The following is a 19,758-nucleotide window of genomic DNA, read 5'->3' on the forward strand; positions in this document are numbered from 1 at the left end:
TGCAAATGCAGGGCCCCAGTTGTAAGGAGGACAGCAGCAAAATAGTTGGGAGTATGGCTATTCCCCGAACCCGAAGGGCCTCTTTTGGAATGTGCAGTCTGGATCAACCGAACTATTCAACCCTGCCATAATCTGTGGTTGGTAAGCTCAGAAACTGCAGTCCCTGACCATGCTTCTCTGATGGTCCAGATGGTTTCAAGTGGAAACAGTTTAAAACTGAAATAAAAAACAATCAATAGTATTAGGCACCTCTTGATCACAACTTTCTAGCAGAAACTGCAAGTTAGAAGTGGTCAGTCCACTGCAGAGGCATCACAAGCAGCTGAAGAGGCCACAAGAGAGAAAGGAGATTTCTTAATAAGATGAACACAGGTGGCAGACAGGCTTGAAATCAGACAACTATTCATTTTGAAATCTACCTTTGACTGCTGCACTCTGGTTTCCCCAAGTGGATGGGACCCTTTCAATCGTGTTTGTATTGGGAAAAGATCAGTAGCACGAGTTCCCAATTTAGTATTTTTTCTTCCTCTGACAACAGCAAGCCAATGCTAAGAGTGAACAAAGCAGTGAAAAAAGTCATTGGTGAGTGAAGAACAATGAGAGCTGCTCTCCTGAAGAAAAGGACTTTGTATCTCAGACAACCATATAACCCCTTAAAAAAAATTCTGTTTGTTTGCTTTTGTAGAAAAGTCTCTCCACTGTATTTTCTTTCTTCTCAGTTTGCATTGACCTGGGCATACACACTAGACTGAAGCCAAGGGGCCGATATCAGGGAATCATCATCATTAAATGATGGCATCTGTAATAAAGTATGAAAAACCAACATCTATTTAAGGTAAAACAAATCATGTGTGGATGAGTTTGTCCAAATTAAAATTACATTCATTTTACCTTAAAGACAAAAAAAAAAAAAAAAAAAAAAAAAAAAAGATGGGGGGTGGGGGGTGGGCAAGAGGAGATAAAGTGTTATGTTTTCATGTCCCTGGTCCTGAACCAATCCCCAAAGAACAAAAAGCCCACCTGTAGAGGCTTTGGAGGAAGGAATCTATGTGACATTTAGTAATGACAATTTATCCCAGTTTTACATCTTCTGACCAGAAGAGATGATTTTATGGACTACAAGCACTGCCAGTAACTGCTACACTTGGGAAATAAATAAATAATGCACAGGGCCAGGTATAAGAAATCAAAACCTAATAAAACTGACAGCTAAACTAGGTATTACTTGTCATTATTCAGGAGGTAAGAATTGTGACTAAATACTGTACAAGGATTGAGAATAGTAGAAATACCCTTGTTGTCTGACAATTCCCTCAAAAAAAGATGGAAAAAACCCAATAAACTCATTAAATTTTAATGCACTGAAATTCAATTATAAATCTACAGAAGTGATTAATGAAGAGAAAAATGTTAAAAGAAACAGTTATAAATAGAAGCTGTGTATCATTGCCACTGGCTTTTCAACTGCAAGATTCATTAAAAAAGAAAGCAAATAGCAGAAGTGGCCTGGTGAAAGATCTGTATATTCAAAAGCCTGTTTGCTTTCTCAACTATGTTACCTGGTCAAATAAAATATACTACCTCTTCCAGAAGCTGTCCTTTTATATCCCCAAAACATCAGAGCTACAACAAAGTTAAGAAAACAAATACATTTTAAAGGCTTTAGCTAAAAGTAATTTGTCAAGCATTCTAGATATACAGTCATTTGAAAAAGAGAGTTGAAAAATGTACTGTCAAATAATTGCATTAATTTTGAATGTACATAATCACTTTTCAGTGCATTCCACCTGTGAACTGTTGTTCAGAAGTATTTCTGGCAAAATAGTTGCTTAGGTTCTTCGACACTTGCTCCTAAACCAATGTTTTGGCATTCTAATAAACCTAACTTTAGTAGATTCAAACAGCAATGAAAGTCTAGATATTGCAAAACAGTTTGCCTTAAAATATCAGAATTAAATCTGAATTAAGCATGCAGAAGAACCTGATTTTTGTATCTGCAGTGACATCTAGTGCAAGAAACCAAAAACACATTTAAACAGGCTTCTAGAGAAAGAGAAGCTATTACTATTTATTGTGTGATTTCTGATGGAGATTAAAAAGAACAATTCATATCAGCCCTTTTAAAATGTTCTTAGTATCTTGTCTTCTGCACAACACTTAAAAGCCAGCTGAAGGGAATCCCGTTAAGCATAATATGTTAATAAGAGGCTATTTAACACAAAGGTGCGTTTTTCTTTTCCATACATATTCCGTTTGATAAATGCACATATATTTCATAATTATTGGAGGGCAAACAATTCTTGAGAAAGCAAAAATCCCTAGGAACAGAGTTGTTATTCTATTTATTCTATCAACTTTTCTAAAACAAAACAAATTCAGCAGTAACATCAGACTTAAATTCTTTCTGCCAGCTCAATGGATATGCAATCCTATTTTAATTTTGCAGTGATTTTTAAACCTTACTTAAAAATTCAGGCAGAAGACATAGCTTGTAGAAAGAAAACAAAAACTGGAAGCAGCAATGAGTGTTGTCTAATACAGATGACAAATAGAAGAAGTTATAAAATAACAAATAAAATTTGTCAAATGAAAGTACAGATTTAAATCTCCTGTTAAAAGTATACAGCTATGCTTCAGAGCCAACAACAGACATTCTAACCAAAACGCAACACCAACATGTCTAACTAGCAACAATTTTACAAAAATGATTCACTTACTGAAATGTGAAAAAAAAAAAAACTTAGAAACAAGTGTTATTCCTGCCAAACACACAAATAAACACATATGCCAAAGCTGAAAATGAACAGTTTAAATCCAGTATCATGCATCCATCGTTTTGTATATAAATGCACACCATTCCTTTAACTGCCCCCCCCCCTTTTTTTTCACTTGACCTGTAAATACAACCATTTTAGAACCTGCGTTTTAAAGGCATGTGTCCAGAAGTGTTAAAGTCACACGTACTTTTTAAGAGCAGGATTAAAGCCTGTATTGGTGTCTTTTGTAAAAACCTCACAACATGCAGATTTTAAATACCTGATTTACCCAACCATAAAACAATTAGATTGATATAAATAATTACAAATATCAAGATATATTTCTGTTCATCAGATAATTGTACGTAATTTATCTATTTATAAATTATAAAAAATCTCCAGCCATTCTTTAGTGATCTAGGACAACTACATTATACATTAAGTTCCTCACATTCCAATAATACTATGGAATAGGCACAAAACCCTCAAGTTTTTGTGGGTTACTAAAGGCATTGAATGGGGAAGTGTCACAAGTACTGGTTTTTGGACAAGCAGCACATGCTACGGTTAATGGACTATCATCATTACTAGTGATGCAATAAGTACTTCTTAAAAGTTCTAAAGTTTGCACAACAAGGGCTTGCACAACTTCTCTGCCCTACAGCCATCAAAAAGTGGATTTAGTAGACATAAGAATTTTATGTGAAAGTAGGTGTTGAGAGCACTTTTCACCTGGGAACTGAGGTTGTTAAAACAAAGACATGAAGGAATGAAGAAAACCAATGCTTATGGAAGGGCACGGTACTGGGGTAGAACACAAATGAGAAGAGGAAAAGGAGACAAGGCAGTCAAGGTTAATAGGAAGTAACAAAAAGGTATAGAACAGCAAAATGGTGATGTATGCCCAGCCTTACAGGCAGAAGAACAGAGACAGTGGGGTTTAAATACCATTCAGCAACTGTGGTTTAAAAATTATCTGGAAATACAAATAAATGTAGACTAATGCAGCATTTATATAGAACACAAACTGCTCTTGACAGAGTTCACTATGGTATACAAGCCAGCACGGAAAGGAAATGATTAAAATCAAAATCTATTAGCTTCTGCCACCCTAATCGGCACCTCATAAAGAACACCACAATTACTTTTAGTCTCCTAGTGTCTTTGCTGTGTATAGCCGAGATTCCTAAAGAAAGGAAATTCCCCTGTTTAGATGAGTACTTCTACCAAAATAATTGTTTGTTATTAGTCTGCATTTATTCATAATGGATAGTTAAGAATATTTCATCCCCCCCCCCCCCAAAAAAAAAGCATGATCTAAAAGAATAATGATAGATGTTAATGCTTGAAGTCAGACATACAGTTTTCCTCCCCAGGTAGGAACAATCATTGTTAAGGCATAAAAATGTTCTACTCGCCAGTACTCAACCAAAGAGCACAAAAAAGAAAAAGATCAAATAAACAGTGCTCAATAACATATTTACACAACATGTAGTAAAGTGCTGCAACAGAATTAGTATTATTGATGAAAGGGAGCCTGTGTCACTAAATCCAACAGGAGAAAGCCAGGTGAAGCAGCTACTAGTTAAACTATTGATCATGAGAATTAGACACACATACAAAAAAAAAAGACCTTGTCTTTTAATAGAGTCTGTGAAGACAGATCTTTGCATCCTCTGACATCAGTTGAGCTCTGCCACACAAAGCTAATGACACAATTAGAATCAAACAACAGGATAACAAAAAAGGTAAATCTAAAATTACTTCAAACTACAAAAAAAAAAAAAAAAAAGAGCATGCTAAAAGTCAAACCAATTACTACACAAACAGTAAAGGGGAGAAGAAATCTAAAAGAAAGTTTGGAAGAAAAACCAGCAGAGAATTATAAAAAGGAGTACACGTTTCACAAAGATTAATATAAAAGCTGCTAAAGGTTAGAGAAAGAAACTGGAACATGCACAAAAGATGACAAAAATAAGATGCCAGTAAAAGAAAAAAGATCTGTAAAAGAATGACAACACATGCGGTCAAATATAGCAGACACATCAAAAGAAGTTTTGTACCAATTAAAGCCTCAAAGAAAGAGAAAAATCGAAAGTTGGATAGGTTACCCTAACATCTTAGAAAGTATCCAAAGAAATTACAAACCGCAGGATTGATCTTTAACAGAACAATATAAAAAGGACTAAACCAAGGAAAAGAGCAAATAGTTTTTCTTCCCTCCTCTTCTTCTTTTGGGGGATGTGTACAGAAGAACATTAACAGAAGGGAAAAAAATCCATAGAAAGATTCAGTTAGTGAGATGAAAGCAAAAATGCTACAGTGAAGTGCTGAGATTGCAAGACACCTGAAGATAGAGAAGCATGTAAAGCAGTGCTGTTTTATAAAGTGCAATTCTTTTGACAGCTGGGGGCATTGGAGGAAATAACCCAAAGCCTATGGGCTTCAAATTAAACACTATTTCTTTGGTTGTCAATGCAGTATTTTACCTAATGCTGAAGCATCATTCCACATACTTATTAAGTTTATTAAGCATTAAAATCTACTCCATCTGATAAAAGAGAGGGACAGAGGACAGATTGTAATACCAGGTTAGTAAGGTTAGAGTGTCATGTTGTACGATAGCAAGGTCAAGGATGTAAACAAACATCACCACTGGAAGCCATGCTTGTCACTTCAGGCAGATTAACACCACTGAGAAGCTGCCGTGCCACGCACTAAACAATACTTCATATAGAGTCAGCACCAATTTAAAACCCCGATGTAGGCAGTGTCCTAATCCTTGCATAAGGAAAACAGGAGAATTTGAGCTTTATGTTGGTGTGAGCTGACAGTAATTCCAACTCCGGAGGAACCCAGACAGTCACTCTGCAAAAGGGCTCCTTCCAAATGCATGACAGACAGCACGCTATCAGTACTACCATCACCAGTCCAGGATGCCCAATCTGACAATGGCACATATGAAGGATTATACAAGATGTTCACAGCTGATCATGGCATTCAGCCATACAGACTCAGCACCAAATCCAGAACTGATAACATTTATAGATAGAATAGTTCAACATAGTCTAATGATGCAGACGGATGGAAAACCGTAACTTCGGGTGAACTACATAGAGACAAGTGTCAAAGAGGATAAAAGCTACAAGCAGAAATAAGGAAGTACACTGGGATTGCATGTCAGCTGCACACATGGCACTGTGCCTACTGAAATAACTGAATTTTAAGCTGCCAAATACTTTCTATCAAAAACTTGCCTTCACACAGTATTCTCTCTTCCTCAGTATTTTCTAGCTGAACAGTATTTTCCATTCTCTATGAATTATTTTCAAGGTAGCATTTAGATGTTGCTGGTCTAATTCAAAACAAGGTTCAAAATAACTGGCAAGGGTGAACAAGTCTGAGGAACATCTTCCCTGCAAAACAGTAAGCATCACTTCTTTGTCAGGCCTGATGAAAGCACTGTATTCAGTAAAAGCTGGGTAACTTTTTCCAGCAGTATCTGTTGATCTAGTAGAAGACACCAGTATGCCCTATGAATCTGGCTTCCTGTATACTACAAGGCTTATGCAAAATCCTTTCAATTATTTTGGATTTAAACAGTAACAGATTTTCCCACCAGCCTGTGAGAACAATTCAAAACCACGTGAACTCTGATATTTAGAACAGAGTATGAAAAGGCATAACTACATATAATAAAGTAGGAGATACCATTCTGCTGCTAGCAAGTGCACTTGCATCTGGCAGGTGTATATGAATAGGTAATAGGTAGCTGTTTACACGAATTCTCAAATCAAGTGCCTAAAAGATTTGGAACAAAAGGTGTTAGGGACTGAAAACCAAGAGGTTTTTAATTCTCCAAGCCTGCTGCAGAGCAGGAGCTGAAGGGCAGCAGCTATCTCAGGACTGCAAGCCCAGGGGGAGGCAGGAGGAAGTAGGTTTTAAACATAAGTGCAACGTGAAGTTCTAAGTACCTTAATGAACAATTGTCCTGAAAGTTACTGAATTATGGCATGGAAGAAGCCACAGTTGTGACTGCAGTGAGGTAGACATACAAAGACAGTCTCATTTCTCAAGGGGTGATGAGACACTGTAGTTTTACAAACAGATGTGTACGGTCTCAGTGTGCAAGAAGGAGGTACATCAGTAACAAAACAAAAAAGCCAGCAAACTTAAAGGTATAAGTCCATTACAAGAAACTCCACTGTGCTCTATAGTTTAAAATCTGCTTTCCAGTGACTCAGTCTGGCAAACTTCCAAAAAAAAAAAAAAAAAAAAAAGCCCTTTTCTACTCATATGCTGGCAGTTATTTCAGGAATCGTTAAACAGGGAGTGAATAAAAATATGGATAGCTTCAGTAAAATAGTGTAAAATAAAACAACCAAGAAATCTTTAGCAGATTCTCAGTTTTTTGGGGCCAAGAAAGTTTTATAAACTGCCTTTAACCCAAAAGTGAAATATAAGCTATGTTCATGTACTCAAATATCAGCATATAAAAGTGCAAAATACAGAAGCTGTATGAATTAAACTAACACAAGCTCAGTACCAGAAAAGCAGAATTACAGTGTCTGAGTTTAAATCCTTTTTATTCAACTATTTAACAAATGCAGGTTTCACTTGTTTATGTAATTTGTTCAGTTAACACCTCCTACAATTCTTTAATTTCTGTGCAAGAATCAGTGCATTTCCAACATAAAGCTTTATAAACTTCTCATATGCTACATCATGTTCACTTTCACATTTGACCAAAATTCACAAATTCTTCATGTAACAATGAACTCCCTAACCCAGATGTGAGTAAAGAGGAAATTAATGGAGTTCTATACACATATAGATGCTTCAAAATAACACAGAAGTAACATAAAACTGGACCAAAACATCTCTGAAGAATATGCAAATGGTAATTCCCAGTTCACTATCAAGACAGACATTAAACGGTCCATTCTGTCATGCCATCTGCTAAGCAGTTACCCACCCTGCTCTGTTGTCTATGCTATCTGTGCTTTATTTTTATTTTTAAGCATGGAGTCATTCAACTTATTTGGAAGTCAGACAAAAGACACAGTGGTGAACTTACAAAAAATCTGAAGGAATCGAAAAGTGATATACAGCAAAAATGAACTACAAAAATCAAGTTTCAGTGATAAGGAGAATTAAAAAATTACTTCTAAATGCTTTCTTGGATTGCACTCCAAACAAGTTAATGCTCAGCATATACAGCAAGTCATGAAAGCTTAACCTTTGTTTTCAAAATTCTTATTTAATAAAAAATAATAGTTAAATTAGAATACTTAAAATATTTGAAAAAAATGTTAGTTTACATTATGAAAAAAATTGTGGGAATTACTCTTGTGTGTGTGTTTGTGCACGTGCACACGTGTGCTTGTATGCGTGTATGGAATTGTGAAGTGTCCCATTAAAATATTACCTCAGACTATCACCTTAATTGTGAGCCAAATACCAGTATAAAATCTTACCAGTACAACTGGACAGCAGGAAAGCAAAGATTCATGCAAAGAACACAAAAATCTCAGCAATGTAAAAATTTTACATCATGCAAAACAGAGAGTATGGAAATTGTCAAGTTGCCCTTTTAGATATGTACTAAATCTACAAAACGCAAGAGAGGACTGTGAGGATTTAACTGCTTCAGCAGTCCAGAGCCAGAGTGCAACATAGGCCAGCTTATATGAACCAGCTGCAAAAATCCCTGTGCTTGGGATTCCAGAGCATGCTTAGATCAGATGCATCTGTTTGGTTTGACGAAGACCTACTGGAGGAGATTCAACTGCAGAAAACCCGTTGAAAGTTGCTTTTAAAGTTTACAAGCGATTTCTGGCTGAAACATAAATGCGAAGGCCGATGCAAAAATATGTGTCCACTATGCACTGCATGCACCGAGACACCCAGTATAACATAAAAGGTGATTATTCACAGGTCTTGCTGATACAACACAACTACCAAGGGGATGAGGGATCCACTTGTCCCTGCCTCAGGTCTTCTTTTCATTTGCAACTCAAAATAAAATCCACCACATATATTCAGTAATTTAAAGACTTGTTGGAGATCAGCTGTTTTGCACTGAGGTCACTAAGGTGAAGGAAAGGGTTGTGTTAACTTTTGTTTATATTATTTAAAAATCTTATTCAGGAATACCACTGTGCCTGAATATTTACTCTTAAAAACCCTCAAAAACTAATTCTCCAGTATAAGCTAAAACAAGCCTGAGAAAATTTTGTGTTATTAAAAGCAGACAAAGAAGGTGATGTAGAAGAGGATCTTTTTTTTTTTTTGAAGGAAAATTGTTAAGGCTAGTGTAAAAGACAAGCTGAAAAATTATTTATTTGCCTTACTTTCAGAATATCTTGAGTTTCGTTCCACTTGTTTGTCCACTCCTTGGTCAGCTCTTGTACCTATAAAAGAAAACAAATATTGGGGGGGAGGGAAAAATCACATCTCTTCTAAAGTCCTTGATAACGCATTCTCAGAAAGGTACTAAACCTCTGTGCAATTCTTCGTGAAGTTTAATACTTAAATATTTAGAACAGGACTATTGCTCCTACATTAAGTGGCCATAGCTACAATATCTCTCTCCCAAAAAGGAAAATCACAAAATTCTTATTTTATAGTACCAAATGAAGGACAGGGATAGCCACTTCAAATAATGGCAGGCATTTTCAAGGAAATGGAATAATTCCATAAACTGCTTCATCAGTACTATGAAGTCTACTGCCACACATTGATCCCTTAGCTGTAACAAAACAACAGCTCTTTTCCTAAGGCACAGGTAGGCATGTTCAGGCTAAAATACCCTCCCAGAGGACAGTATGGAGAAAAAGCAGCAGACAGGCAGCCTTCAGGAGAGAACCAGAACAATGTTTGCTACAACTTAGAAATCACACACTTGGTAGAAACAAGCACAGAAGTCAGAAGCTGCTTGCAAAGGCATTACACACAAAATTTTACTATTTAAATTCTCTTCATCTGCAGAAAAGCTGGGGGGGGGGGAACCAGCTATGTGCTTTTATTACTTTAGATATAAAACCACTGTTAAAAAAAAAAAAAAAAAAAAAAAGAAAGTCTTCAATGCAGTTCCTCCAAACACCTCCACATTTGCCATGTACAGCCTAGCTTCCCAGTTGTCTTTGCAAATCAGCTGCAAATTAATCAATGCGAACTAAAGAAAATTCTCCTATCTCCACCTGTATCTCAAGATTTCAATAACAGAAAGCAAGCACATTTTTCCATGCATCATTATCATTCCTGCTGCTGCTAGTCGAAATGTTAAAAAAAAAATTGAAAAGATTAAAGAAAAACATGAAGGTCTATCGTAAGTCTGTTCATCATACCAGCACAATTTTTATTCCTCAGAAACAATTTAAAAATTGTTCTTATATAAGGACAAACCAACTCATTAAAGAAACCCACCATATATTAGTCAGATAATTTAAATATGGTGATAAAGTCTTTAGATCTGTATAAACAAATTAATTATTGCACTCATTCAATTATAAAAAAGCTATTACCACTGCAGCATCTACTACAATTCTTCAGTAATTATGTCTATTGTAATTATCATGAATAGTAATCACATAACCTTTTAATGAGGCTGACAAAAGATAATAAAATATGCTCGATATACTCCCCACGCAGAGGGGCCAACACTTCTGAGCAGGACAAGCAGTGATTACTGTCAGAGCATGAATAACACTCTAATTAGCATAGAGTCAGCAGTTTATTTTACTCAGCTACTCTTAGATAAAAGCTTTTCATTTGTGCACAAAAATAAAAGCACACTACACATAACTAACAATATTATCATTCCCCTCTGATTCAGCTAAAAACTTTTTAAAACCTAGTATGAATATGACAAAAAATAGTTTGCAACTGAAGGCTCATACTATGGTTAAGTAGGTCCTGCTGCAATTATAGAATACAGCACAGTAAGGATTCCTCCATATACTACAGAGTTGGAAAATGCATTCCTAGCAGAAAGCTGGCTGATGGAGAAGCCTGGAGTCTACTTTGCAGCTATAGTTCATACTAATACACATATTACTTTCATTTTTGTCAAGAAGTTTATTGTTAAGGTATCATTTCATTGAAAAGTATTTCAACATGTTTTAAAAATTGGTATTACCAACAGGAATCCTGAGAAGCACATACTGTACCAACTACTTAGGTCAAAACAGGATTCTCAAAGCAATGTATTCATTCTTTCACCTTCTGTAAAGGTCTAAGCAGTACCAGTATAAACCTTATTATTTGAAACAGGTAAGAAGCCCTTATTTTTTCAAGGCATCATATCTACATTTGATTGGCATCTTACTGACAATATTCAGCACTAAATATTTGCTGCCACATAGCGGAATGATTCCAAATACTTTTCTCTCTCCTCTTCCAAAGTCTGAGTAATAGCATTTTTTTAAAAACAGTTTGCAGTAGTTTTACAAACAGGCTATAGAAAAGAATTAAAACAGAATGATAGAATAAAGAATGAAAGATTGCAAATTAGAGAGAGTACCATTGTATCTATATTCTTTTGGAATCTGTGAGTATATCTATACCTGTTTGGGAATCTTTCCCAGCCTCTACGCTGGGCTGGATTATTAAAACAGCTTGTTGTGAGGCACACTACAAAGTATTGAGACCCTCCCCCAAAAAGACAGCTAATTAGGTACTGAACATATTTGTACATATCAGATTTAAAGACTGAAGTTTTCTGAAAGCCTATCCCACAACACAAGTTATTAATTACTTGAAAAGAGTTGACCATTTTCCCCATAAATCTTTTACTGCAGAATGCTTTGCTACCGTGATTACTGGTTACTGATTACTCTGATTTAGTGGCTTTTCCCTCTCCATTCCATTTACAAATATACATTTTTACTGAAGCAAGCTGGCCTGGGAACAAATATTTTCATTAAACAGAACTGTTATATAAATATCAGATACACTTTGTTCTTAGTTATAATGTTACCTTACATTAGTAGGATAACAAAACTACAAGTTCACACATTGTTTTTTTTTAAAAAAAGCACTAAGAGACAATGCTGTTTGGTGGGAGAAAAATCTAGTTGTGTATCAAAAAAAACATCCTGAAAATTATCAACACTCTTGCATCCAGACGCCCTCCCCCTTTTCTTTGGTTTTTTTTTTGTTGTTGTTGTTTAAAAAATGTTTTATGAAATTATAACTCACCCTTGCTTCATTCTGCTGAAGCTTTTCTTCCATACTTAAAGCTGTTGGAGAATCCAAGAGGGCAATCTAAAATTGTAAAATGTAAGGATCATCAAGTTAAAAAAAAAAAAAAAAAAAGAAAAAAGTTAAAATTTCTGGTGGAACCAAATGAAAGAAATGCAGTTCAACTTTTTTGATTATTTAGGATGAAGTGTTTTGAACTCCAATATACACAATTTTACCTTGAAATACTGTAAACAGACCAATCAAAATCTTGTCAAAAGGAGCTATTTCAAACACAAATCATTGGTTTCAGTACTATCTTCATTCACTATGTATATACATGGTCACACACATTCAGACACTGAAACTTGAGACATGTTTACAATGTGTAATTCCTGATACAGCTATCTTATTTCCATGAAACATGCAAATTTATTATGCATCATACTTAACCATTTCACTATTACGCGTATGTATATTGTTTAACTTTAATAAATATGTATTAAGGTAACCGGCCTTAGAAAAGGAAAACTACTACACAACACACACACACACGCAAGCAATACTCATGTGACCTTCTACACTGAATCCAGCACTATATTTTGATAACCAGTATCTTCAGTGATCTACAGAAGCATTTGCAATACAGTATTCTAGGAATATAAAGGAAAACCACAAAAGAAATTATACAGAGATTTATATTCTACTGTGCATACATAACACCACCTGCTGTTTTACCAACCATCACAAATTCCATTAAGTTAAGTAAGCCCTCTGTTGTCTCCCACACAGCCATCTATCACACCCTATGGCTGAAGCAGATTTATTTTGTGATAACCCCTGTTTTACAGCTTGGAACTAGGTTAAAGCATTAGATCTTCAAAGGGGTCCAAGTTTCACCTACTTTGCTAACTTTAAATCAAAACATATTCGAAAATAAATTAATTTCCCCCTCCCAAAGAATACAGGAGAAACACAAGTATAATAGAGTAATGCAACCCCACAAAGAGTTTCTAATTGTTTGTGACAAAGCAGAGCTCTCCGCTTCAGTCATCTACAATTCTTATTACTGCTTCCAGCTGTGGTCCCATTACCTTTTCCAGCAAATGTTTTACAGCACAAAATCTAGCTGAAGTGCTAGCCTTCTATTAAAACAAAGTCTATGCTGAACTGACATTTGACATTGCACAGCCCATCTAAAATAAAATTAGAGAGTTCTAGAAATAAATCTGAAGTACCATTTCAAATACTTTCAAATGGTAATTGTTCAAGTATGACATCTAGCAGTCCCGAGCGACATTATTTAGAAGAGACGACTGGCCTGAACCAATCGCATATTCCTTATTGTTAGCTTGTTTTCACCATCCTGGAAACAGATGAGAAATTAAGGCTAACTGAGCTGTGCAGTTTATAGTGGCTAATACTGACAGAAGGAAAAAGAACAAAGAGGATCATGCAAAAGGGAAGTATAGCATGATGCTTTTTCTTACACCACCACTGAAAATACTTCTACACATTTAGCACGTTACATGCTTTCTAATGTACTGTGCAGTCAAACACAAGTAAAATGTATTGTTCAAACTAATCCATACTCCTACATCTTTTTATTTACACATTTATTTACACATCAATACTTCATACCTTCTACTTCTTTTAAGATACTAGATAAAAGTAGCTCTTCAGTCCATCAGGCTAGACGCAGGAAATGTTACTGCTCAGTCTCCTTATGCTGTGGTGACAACCTATTCCATAGCACACTGCAATCAGGCTCTGATTATATTAAGAGAAAACTAAAAGCTTTGGGATGACAATTTTTCTGCCCTTATGTTAACAGGTAATCTACTGGCCATATGGAAACTGATTCAATCAGGAAAATAATATTCATTCATAGCCTCATAGAGCTTGTTTACTCAAATCAATATAATGAAAGATAATTATCTCATTACATTCTAGAAATAGATGTTACAACTCAAGGAAAATTACACATAAATTTCAAGTAAAGCTAACCTGATTCCCTTGAGCAAGCAGGGCTTTTAATCGGGCAATTTCAGCTCTCAGCTCACGGATCAGTTTGACGTTAGGATCTTCATTAATAGTAGGCTTGTTGATGATGTTTTTGGCTCTATTTGCATAGCGAAGTGTACTTAAAGTTTCTCCATAATTGACATCAGCAGGTGAAATAGCTAAGGAGATGAAATCAGAAACAGTTTATCCAGCACCATATGTTTCATTTAATAAAGTTAGTTTGTATTTTTGAAGTCAGATAAACTCAATGTGGATGAAGAGACAGAAATACATGATTAACCAGTATGGCTACAGTTTGTTCCAATTCTTCACCTAGCTCCACTGCTTTCATGTCACTGTAATTTTGCTTAGTAAACACAGTATTAGAAGAGTGAATTAGAATAATCAGGTCTAACAATCAAGCACTGTAAAAAGATATTGCTGTCAATCCACTTACATTTCTCTGGTAAGCGTAAACATCCTATATGAACACTTCATAGGTTTTCTTGCAATTTTTTTACAACAGTAAGAAAAATGGTGAGCATTTTGTAAGTGTCAATGTAATCACTGAATAGAAAAATAATTTCAGGTAGAAACACAGTAGGTTCAGTCCACATTTTGAAGGGAAATTAAACAGCATTCAAACAAAAAGCAGACATGAAAACAAAAACGAGAAGAGCTTCTGTAATTTACAAACCTAGCTGTTCTGCTGAGCTGCAGGTATCTGGCAGCCTACAGAACTGTTAACTGTCTGATGCATCAAGAGAAACCAGTATTATTTTTATGGGCAACTTAACCAGGAAAACCAACAGAGTTTAAATAAAAGTGCTAATGCTATTCTTCACTAAATTTTCCTAATAATATACAAGATGTTCCCAATTAAAAAGATAATTACTGCATCTAAACAGATGATAAAAACACAGATGAAAACACCATGTAGAAATGATGAGGGACCAGAAATGTTAATAATCAAACCAAACAAGAGACCCAGAGAACCAGACAATGAAAATACATGAAAAAATAATCAAGCAACCAAAATATTCTGGTCTTCCTCATTCTCTCAACAGTAATAAACATTCTTTTTGTGGTAGAGACTCCCTGAATTAGGGGAGACGCACTTGGCAACAGACTATACTTCCCCTAGCTCACACTACCACTTCCCTACTTTATCTACTGCCTCTTCTACACTACTCAATTATTCTCTTTCTGGAGGGCTGTTACAATATGTTATAGAAATATGACAAATCAGAATTGGAGGTATTTTTAAGAACCTTTCCTACAGTTTGAGATGATCTTCCTGCTTTTTTGGTGTTTAGTTACAGAAAAGGCAGGCCAAACATATCCAGACAGCTTGTCAGGCTCTGTTAGGCAATTCGGCCACATTACTAGTAGAGTTACTATTGGAGAAAAGATCAACCATCAGGGCTCTACCTAGCAGAAGCATCATTAATAGATGAGGAAGTAGTTGAAAAAGAGCTGAGCACTGTAATTATTAGTGTAGGCACTGAAAGTTCAGTGTGTCTAAAACTTCTCTTCCCAATCTTTCTGTCAAAAAAAACCCAAAAACAAACAAAAAAAACCCCAAACCCAAACCCTAAAAACACTAAACAAATGACTTAACCATGTAACTGAAAGAAAACATCAAGAAGAAAGATGCCAGTACAGTGTTACTTAAACTGCCAGAAAAACAAAGCAGTCTGGTCCAAGATCTTCTTTTGGTACTACTACGCATAAGGAAAAGTAGCATGGATTCCACAATCATCCCCAAAATCATGCATCAAAAGAACTGCTATGCAAAGAATTTGACTATTACACAGCAACTGAAGAACCAGAATATGATCCAATGCATTTTATTCCCTTGATTCTGCTCTTCCACCATTCCCACAAGAGGACTGCATCAGTTACACTGCATTTCATTTGAGCAGGAAAGTGACAAATTTCAACGCTGCTCTTTTCTTCACACCTTGTGTCTCCAAGATCCAAAATCCTCCCCTCCCCTTAATCATCTCCCCAGCTTCACTTGTGGTTTTTTGAGGAATGGAATTCCCATTACAATTCGTTGAAAAAACTGCAATACGTATGTTGTAGGTAGGTTTTTAAACCAAATTATCATTACAGAGCTTCCTACAGGTAAAAAGGAAACTGTAAGAAAAGTTTGCAAAATTACATCATAAATAAATTTAGACAAAAAGTTAAAAAGCTGTGTGCATTCAAAAAGTAGGTTAAATAAAGATGACTGTCTTAATCACTTAATGTCAAAAGAGACCAGGTTGTTTCTGCTGCTAATACAACAAACACCACCACAAGTTTTGGAAAAGCAAACTGGTGCATATATCAGTATTGACTAGACGCACAAAGCTGGTGGGATTGTTTTGGGTTTGTTTTTTTTACTGGGGATGCAAGTCTGCAACCTAAGGAGAAGAGGTGTAAGGGGAGAAAAGTACAAGACTACATCTAGGTCCATGTTTGAGCATTTACCATGAGTAATGGAGCTGTCTGGAATGCAAACAGACCTCAAGAATAAACAGGAACTATTACTTGAAGTTTAACTGCTCACATTAGCTAATCATTACACTGTGCATATGTCAAAGAAACAGCCGCAAGGTATATGTCAGGGCAAATGTAAGCAATTGGGCTATACATTTGGATGATCCTTACACAAACAAGCATCTAAGGACTGTACATGCACAATCTGGATGCCTTGTTATGCTTGTGACCAAATACTCAGCAAGTGATATAAGCACTCAAAGAGATAAACAGCAGATGAAAATGAAGCTGTCAAATTCAGGAGGCAAACCTGCTGTTGTTCATGACATTTCTAGACCACTAGGCTGCCCCCATATACACAATGAGAACCTACACGGTTCTACCATTGGAAGAGATGTTCTGCAGAGTGTAGGTAAAGGCAGAGTATTACTAGAAAACTCTGAAAGAAAGAAATCATTAATATGTGTAAACAACATTCTGCCTTAACAAAGCATCAGCAATCTAAATATTTACAGCCAGTCACTTCTATTAAGCATGAACTGTTCAAAATGCAAAGAATAATTTAAAAACACTTACTGGCAATCATTATAGTTTTAGAGTTTCCTCCCAGGCTATCTTTTAACAGCCAAGTCAACACAGAGTCCCTGTAAGGCACAAATACTTGTTTCTTCTTTGAAAGAGGATTTGTTGCATCCTGAGATAAATCAGCTGTGATGTGAAGGTAAAAAAAAAAAAAAAAATGCAATTATGTATTTTCATTCATTTTATAAAACAGTATGCGTTAGGCCACTATTTGTGTAAGTAAATAAGCAGAAAGGTATTTAATGACTAAAAAAACAAAACAGACAAGCACAAAAACCAGACTTACCTAAGGCAGAAATTACATTTCCCAGAGTAACTAGAGATTTGTTAATATTCCCTCCTTCCTTTAATCTAACCCCGGTGGCACCAGTGGCATCTGCTCTCTCACTTCCAGCAAGATCTACCAAATGAATCTTGCTAACAGTTTCACAAGGCATTTCAGAATCAAATTTAGCCTACATAAAAATAAAAAATAAAGAGAAGTATGTTAAGCTATGAAATTCTGAAATTTTACTGAGTCCAACTCAGTGGCCCTTTCCATGTTTACCTTAACTTGTTTACAAAAGCAGAGTTTAAGAAGACAGGTATATTAGAGATGTCACAGAAAGGCATTTGATCATGAATTGCTGCATAACTCCCACACGAGTAGTTACTACTTTAAATTGTAATATTTGCAGCTTCCTAGCCACTTACAGACATGCGCTGACAACTGTGAATTGGTATTTACATGACGCACAGTGAATTTTTGCTGCATTTGTTTTACTAAGCTTTCAACAGCGGTCTCTCTTCCTCAGTGAAAAGTGACAGGACGAGGAAACAGCCTCAAGTTGCACCAGGGCAGGTTTAGATTGGATATTAGGAAAAATTTATTCACTGAAAAGGTTGTCAAAGCATTGGGAAAGGCTGCCCAGGAAAGTGGTTGAGTCACCATCCCTGGAGGTATCTAAAAGATGTGTAGATGGGGCAGTTAGGGACATGGTTTAGTGATGGGCTTGGCTGTGCTGGGTTAACGGTTGGACTTTGTGATCTTAAAGGTCTTTTCCTACCTAAATGATTCTACGATTCTACATTAGCTTTCAACAAGAAATTACAGCATACACAGACACATTTACGCTCAATTTCTCTACCTGTCTTTGAGTTCAGGTAAGTAGCAACTGCACTTTTATTCTATGATTTTAACTGAGGCTTCCTCCCAGTTTTTATCTTAATTCATATAAATCAACTCAGAGTGCCCTGTTTCAAACTTCCTTCTACTTTTGCAGTACAACAGTAGAACAAAACTTTTTGCTGCCTGCCTCTCATCCTCTTCTGAAAGCTTTGCAATGAGCAATTCATCATTAGTGAACAGCTGGTGCGTGGGATTTTGTGCGTGTTTGTGTGTTTTTGGGGAGAGAGATGCAAAAAGTTCTGTCGGGAGAGTGAACCACCACTCTGCTGTCTTTTCTTCATCTAGCAGGTTACCCGTGGACTGTCTAAAAAGCCTCCCAAAAACAGTGAAGAGTAAAAGTCATTAGAAAAGGAGCTTACTACATATAAACAAAAAGATCACCATGGTCTGAGAAAACATGTTAAATCTCTCCATTATTCTATGAGTAAATCCAGGAACATAAATAGGTTTCCAACAGTAACTGACGAAGAGTCAGCAAGAAAACACTCAGAAAACATTTCCACACTCTAAGATTTCAGCCATGGAGACATTTTTTTTCGCTAACCTTGGATAACACTAGAGCATAAAAGGTAGCCCACGCTCAGCTCCGGCTGAGGTCTGACACAACATGCTCCTCACCCACTCCTATCCCAGCAGCATCGTAGAACACACCACCACTGGTCACCGTTAATCACCCCGAACTTCCAATAATTATTTCCTCAAAATCTATTAAATAGCATTTTAATTAATCACATTACGCTGTAAATTTTAAAGATTATTATCACTGATAAACATATTTATAATACTCAGAATAGTATTTTTACACTTCTAAATTCCTCTATCACAGGACAACACCACAGTCATTACCTACCCATACCTGTTTATCTGACAACCTTATTTTTTTAATTATCGTATGAACTACTTATATTCACATATAAACACATATTAAGACGGGGGGTGGGGGGTGGTGCTTTGTTACCTGAGTGAAGTTGATAGTGAAAATGGCGTGCGACCTACTACTGACATCATTCATTCCAGTTGCAGCAGTTGTTCTATTTATATTTCCTGCATCCATAAGTTCCTCTACATCAGCATAATTTTGCACTAAATGTTTAGACAAATCTGAAGAAGAGCAGAGTGTTACAGTGTGCTCATACATGCACTTGATTTTCTTTAAAAAAAGATTCAAATTGCCCCCACTACTGCAAAGTATTGCTAAATTAGTGTTTATTGTCATACTTGTTTATCAATTAAGGAAAGCAATGAAGCCTCATGTGAGCAATGGAGAATTTAGACATTTACAGTAAATCAAGAAAAAAATATGCAATCTTACTAAAGTATTTAGTGCATTAACATAAGATAAACCCTCGAGAGCTGTGAACCTTCCCTAGTAGAGGACAGATTAAGACAATTAGATTCTAATAGGTTCTTTCCATCTAAACATTAAAGATTTATAAATTACAGTCAACAAGTTCTTAAAACCAATTGCATCTCTTAACATTATTTAAAAATGTGGTTTAAGTTTAGAGATAAAAACTGTATGTATAATAAGCTTAGAATTGGGAAAGCAAATGGGGATACAAAATGAGAGGATATTCT

At 35.9% G+C, this 19,758-nt stretch overlaps 1 protein-coding gene across 6 annotated transcripts in view; it reads right to left on the minus strand.

The window, feature by feature from the left end:
* Window positions 1-19,758, minus strand: part of KIF16B (kinesin family member 16B) — a 142,274-nt gene that overhangs the window by 94,644 nt on the left and 27,872 nt on the right. For all 6 annotated transcript variants that reach the window (XM_055725896.1, XM_055725897.1, XM_055725898.1 and 3 more), the window contains exons 7-12: window positions 19,139-19,281; window positions 17,299-17,467; window positions 17,007-17,138; window positions 13,947-14,122; window positions 11,958-12,023; window positions 9,110-9,169 (exon numbers count right to left, since the gene is read on the minus strand). In XM_055725896.1, coding sequence (XP_055581871.1) covers window positions 9,110-9,169; window positions 11,958-12,023; window positions 13,947-14,122; window positions 17,007-17,138; window positions 17,299-17,467; window positions 19,139-19,281 — 746 coding nt within the window. The remainder of the gene's footprint in view (window positions 1-9,109; window positions 9,170-11,957; window positions 12,024-13,946; window positions 14,123-17,006; window positions 17,139-17,298; window positions 17,468-19,138; window positions 19,282-19,758) is intronic.

Source organism: Falco cherrug, chromosome 13 (assembly GCF_023634085.1).
Source record: "Falco cherrug isolate bFalChe1 chromosome 13, bFalChe1.pri, whole genome shotgun sequence".
Taxonomy (NCBI): Eukaryota; Metazoa; Chordata; class Aves; order Falconiformes; family Falconidae; genus Falco; species Falco cherrug.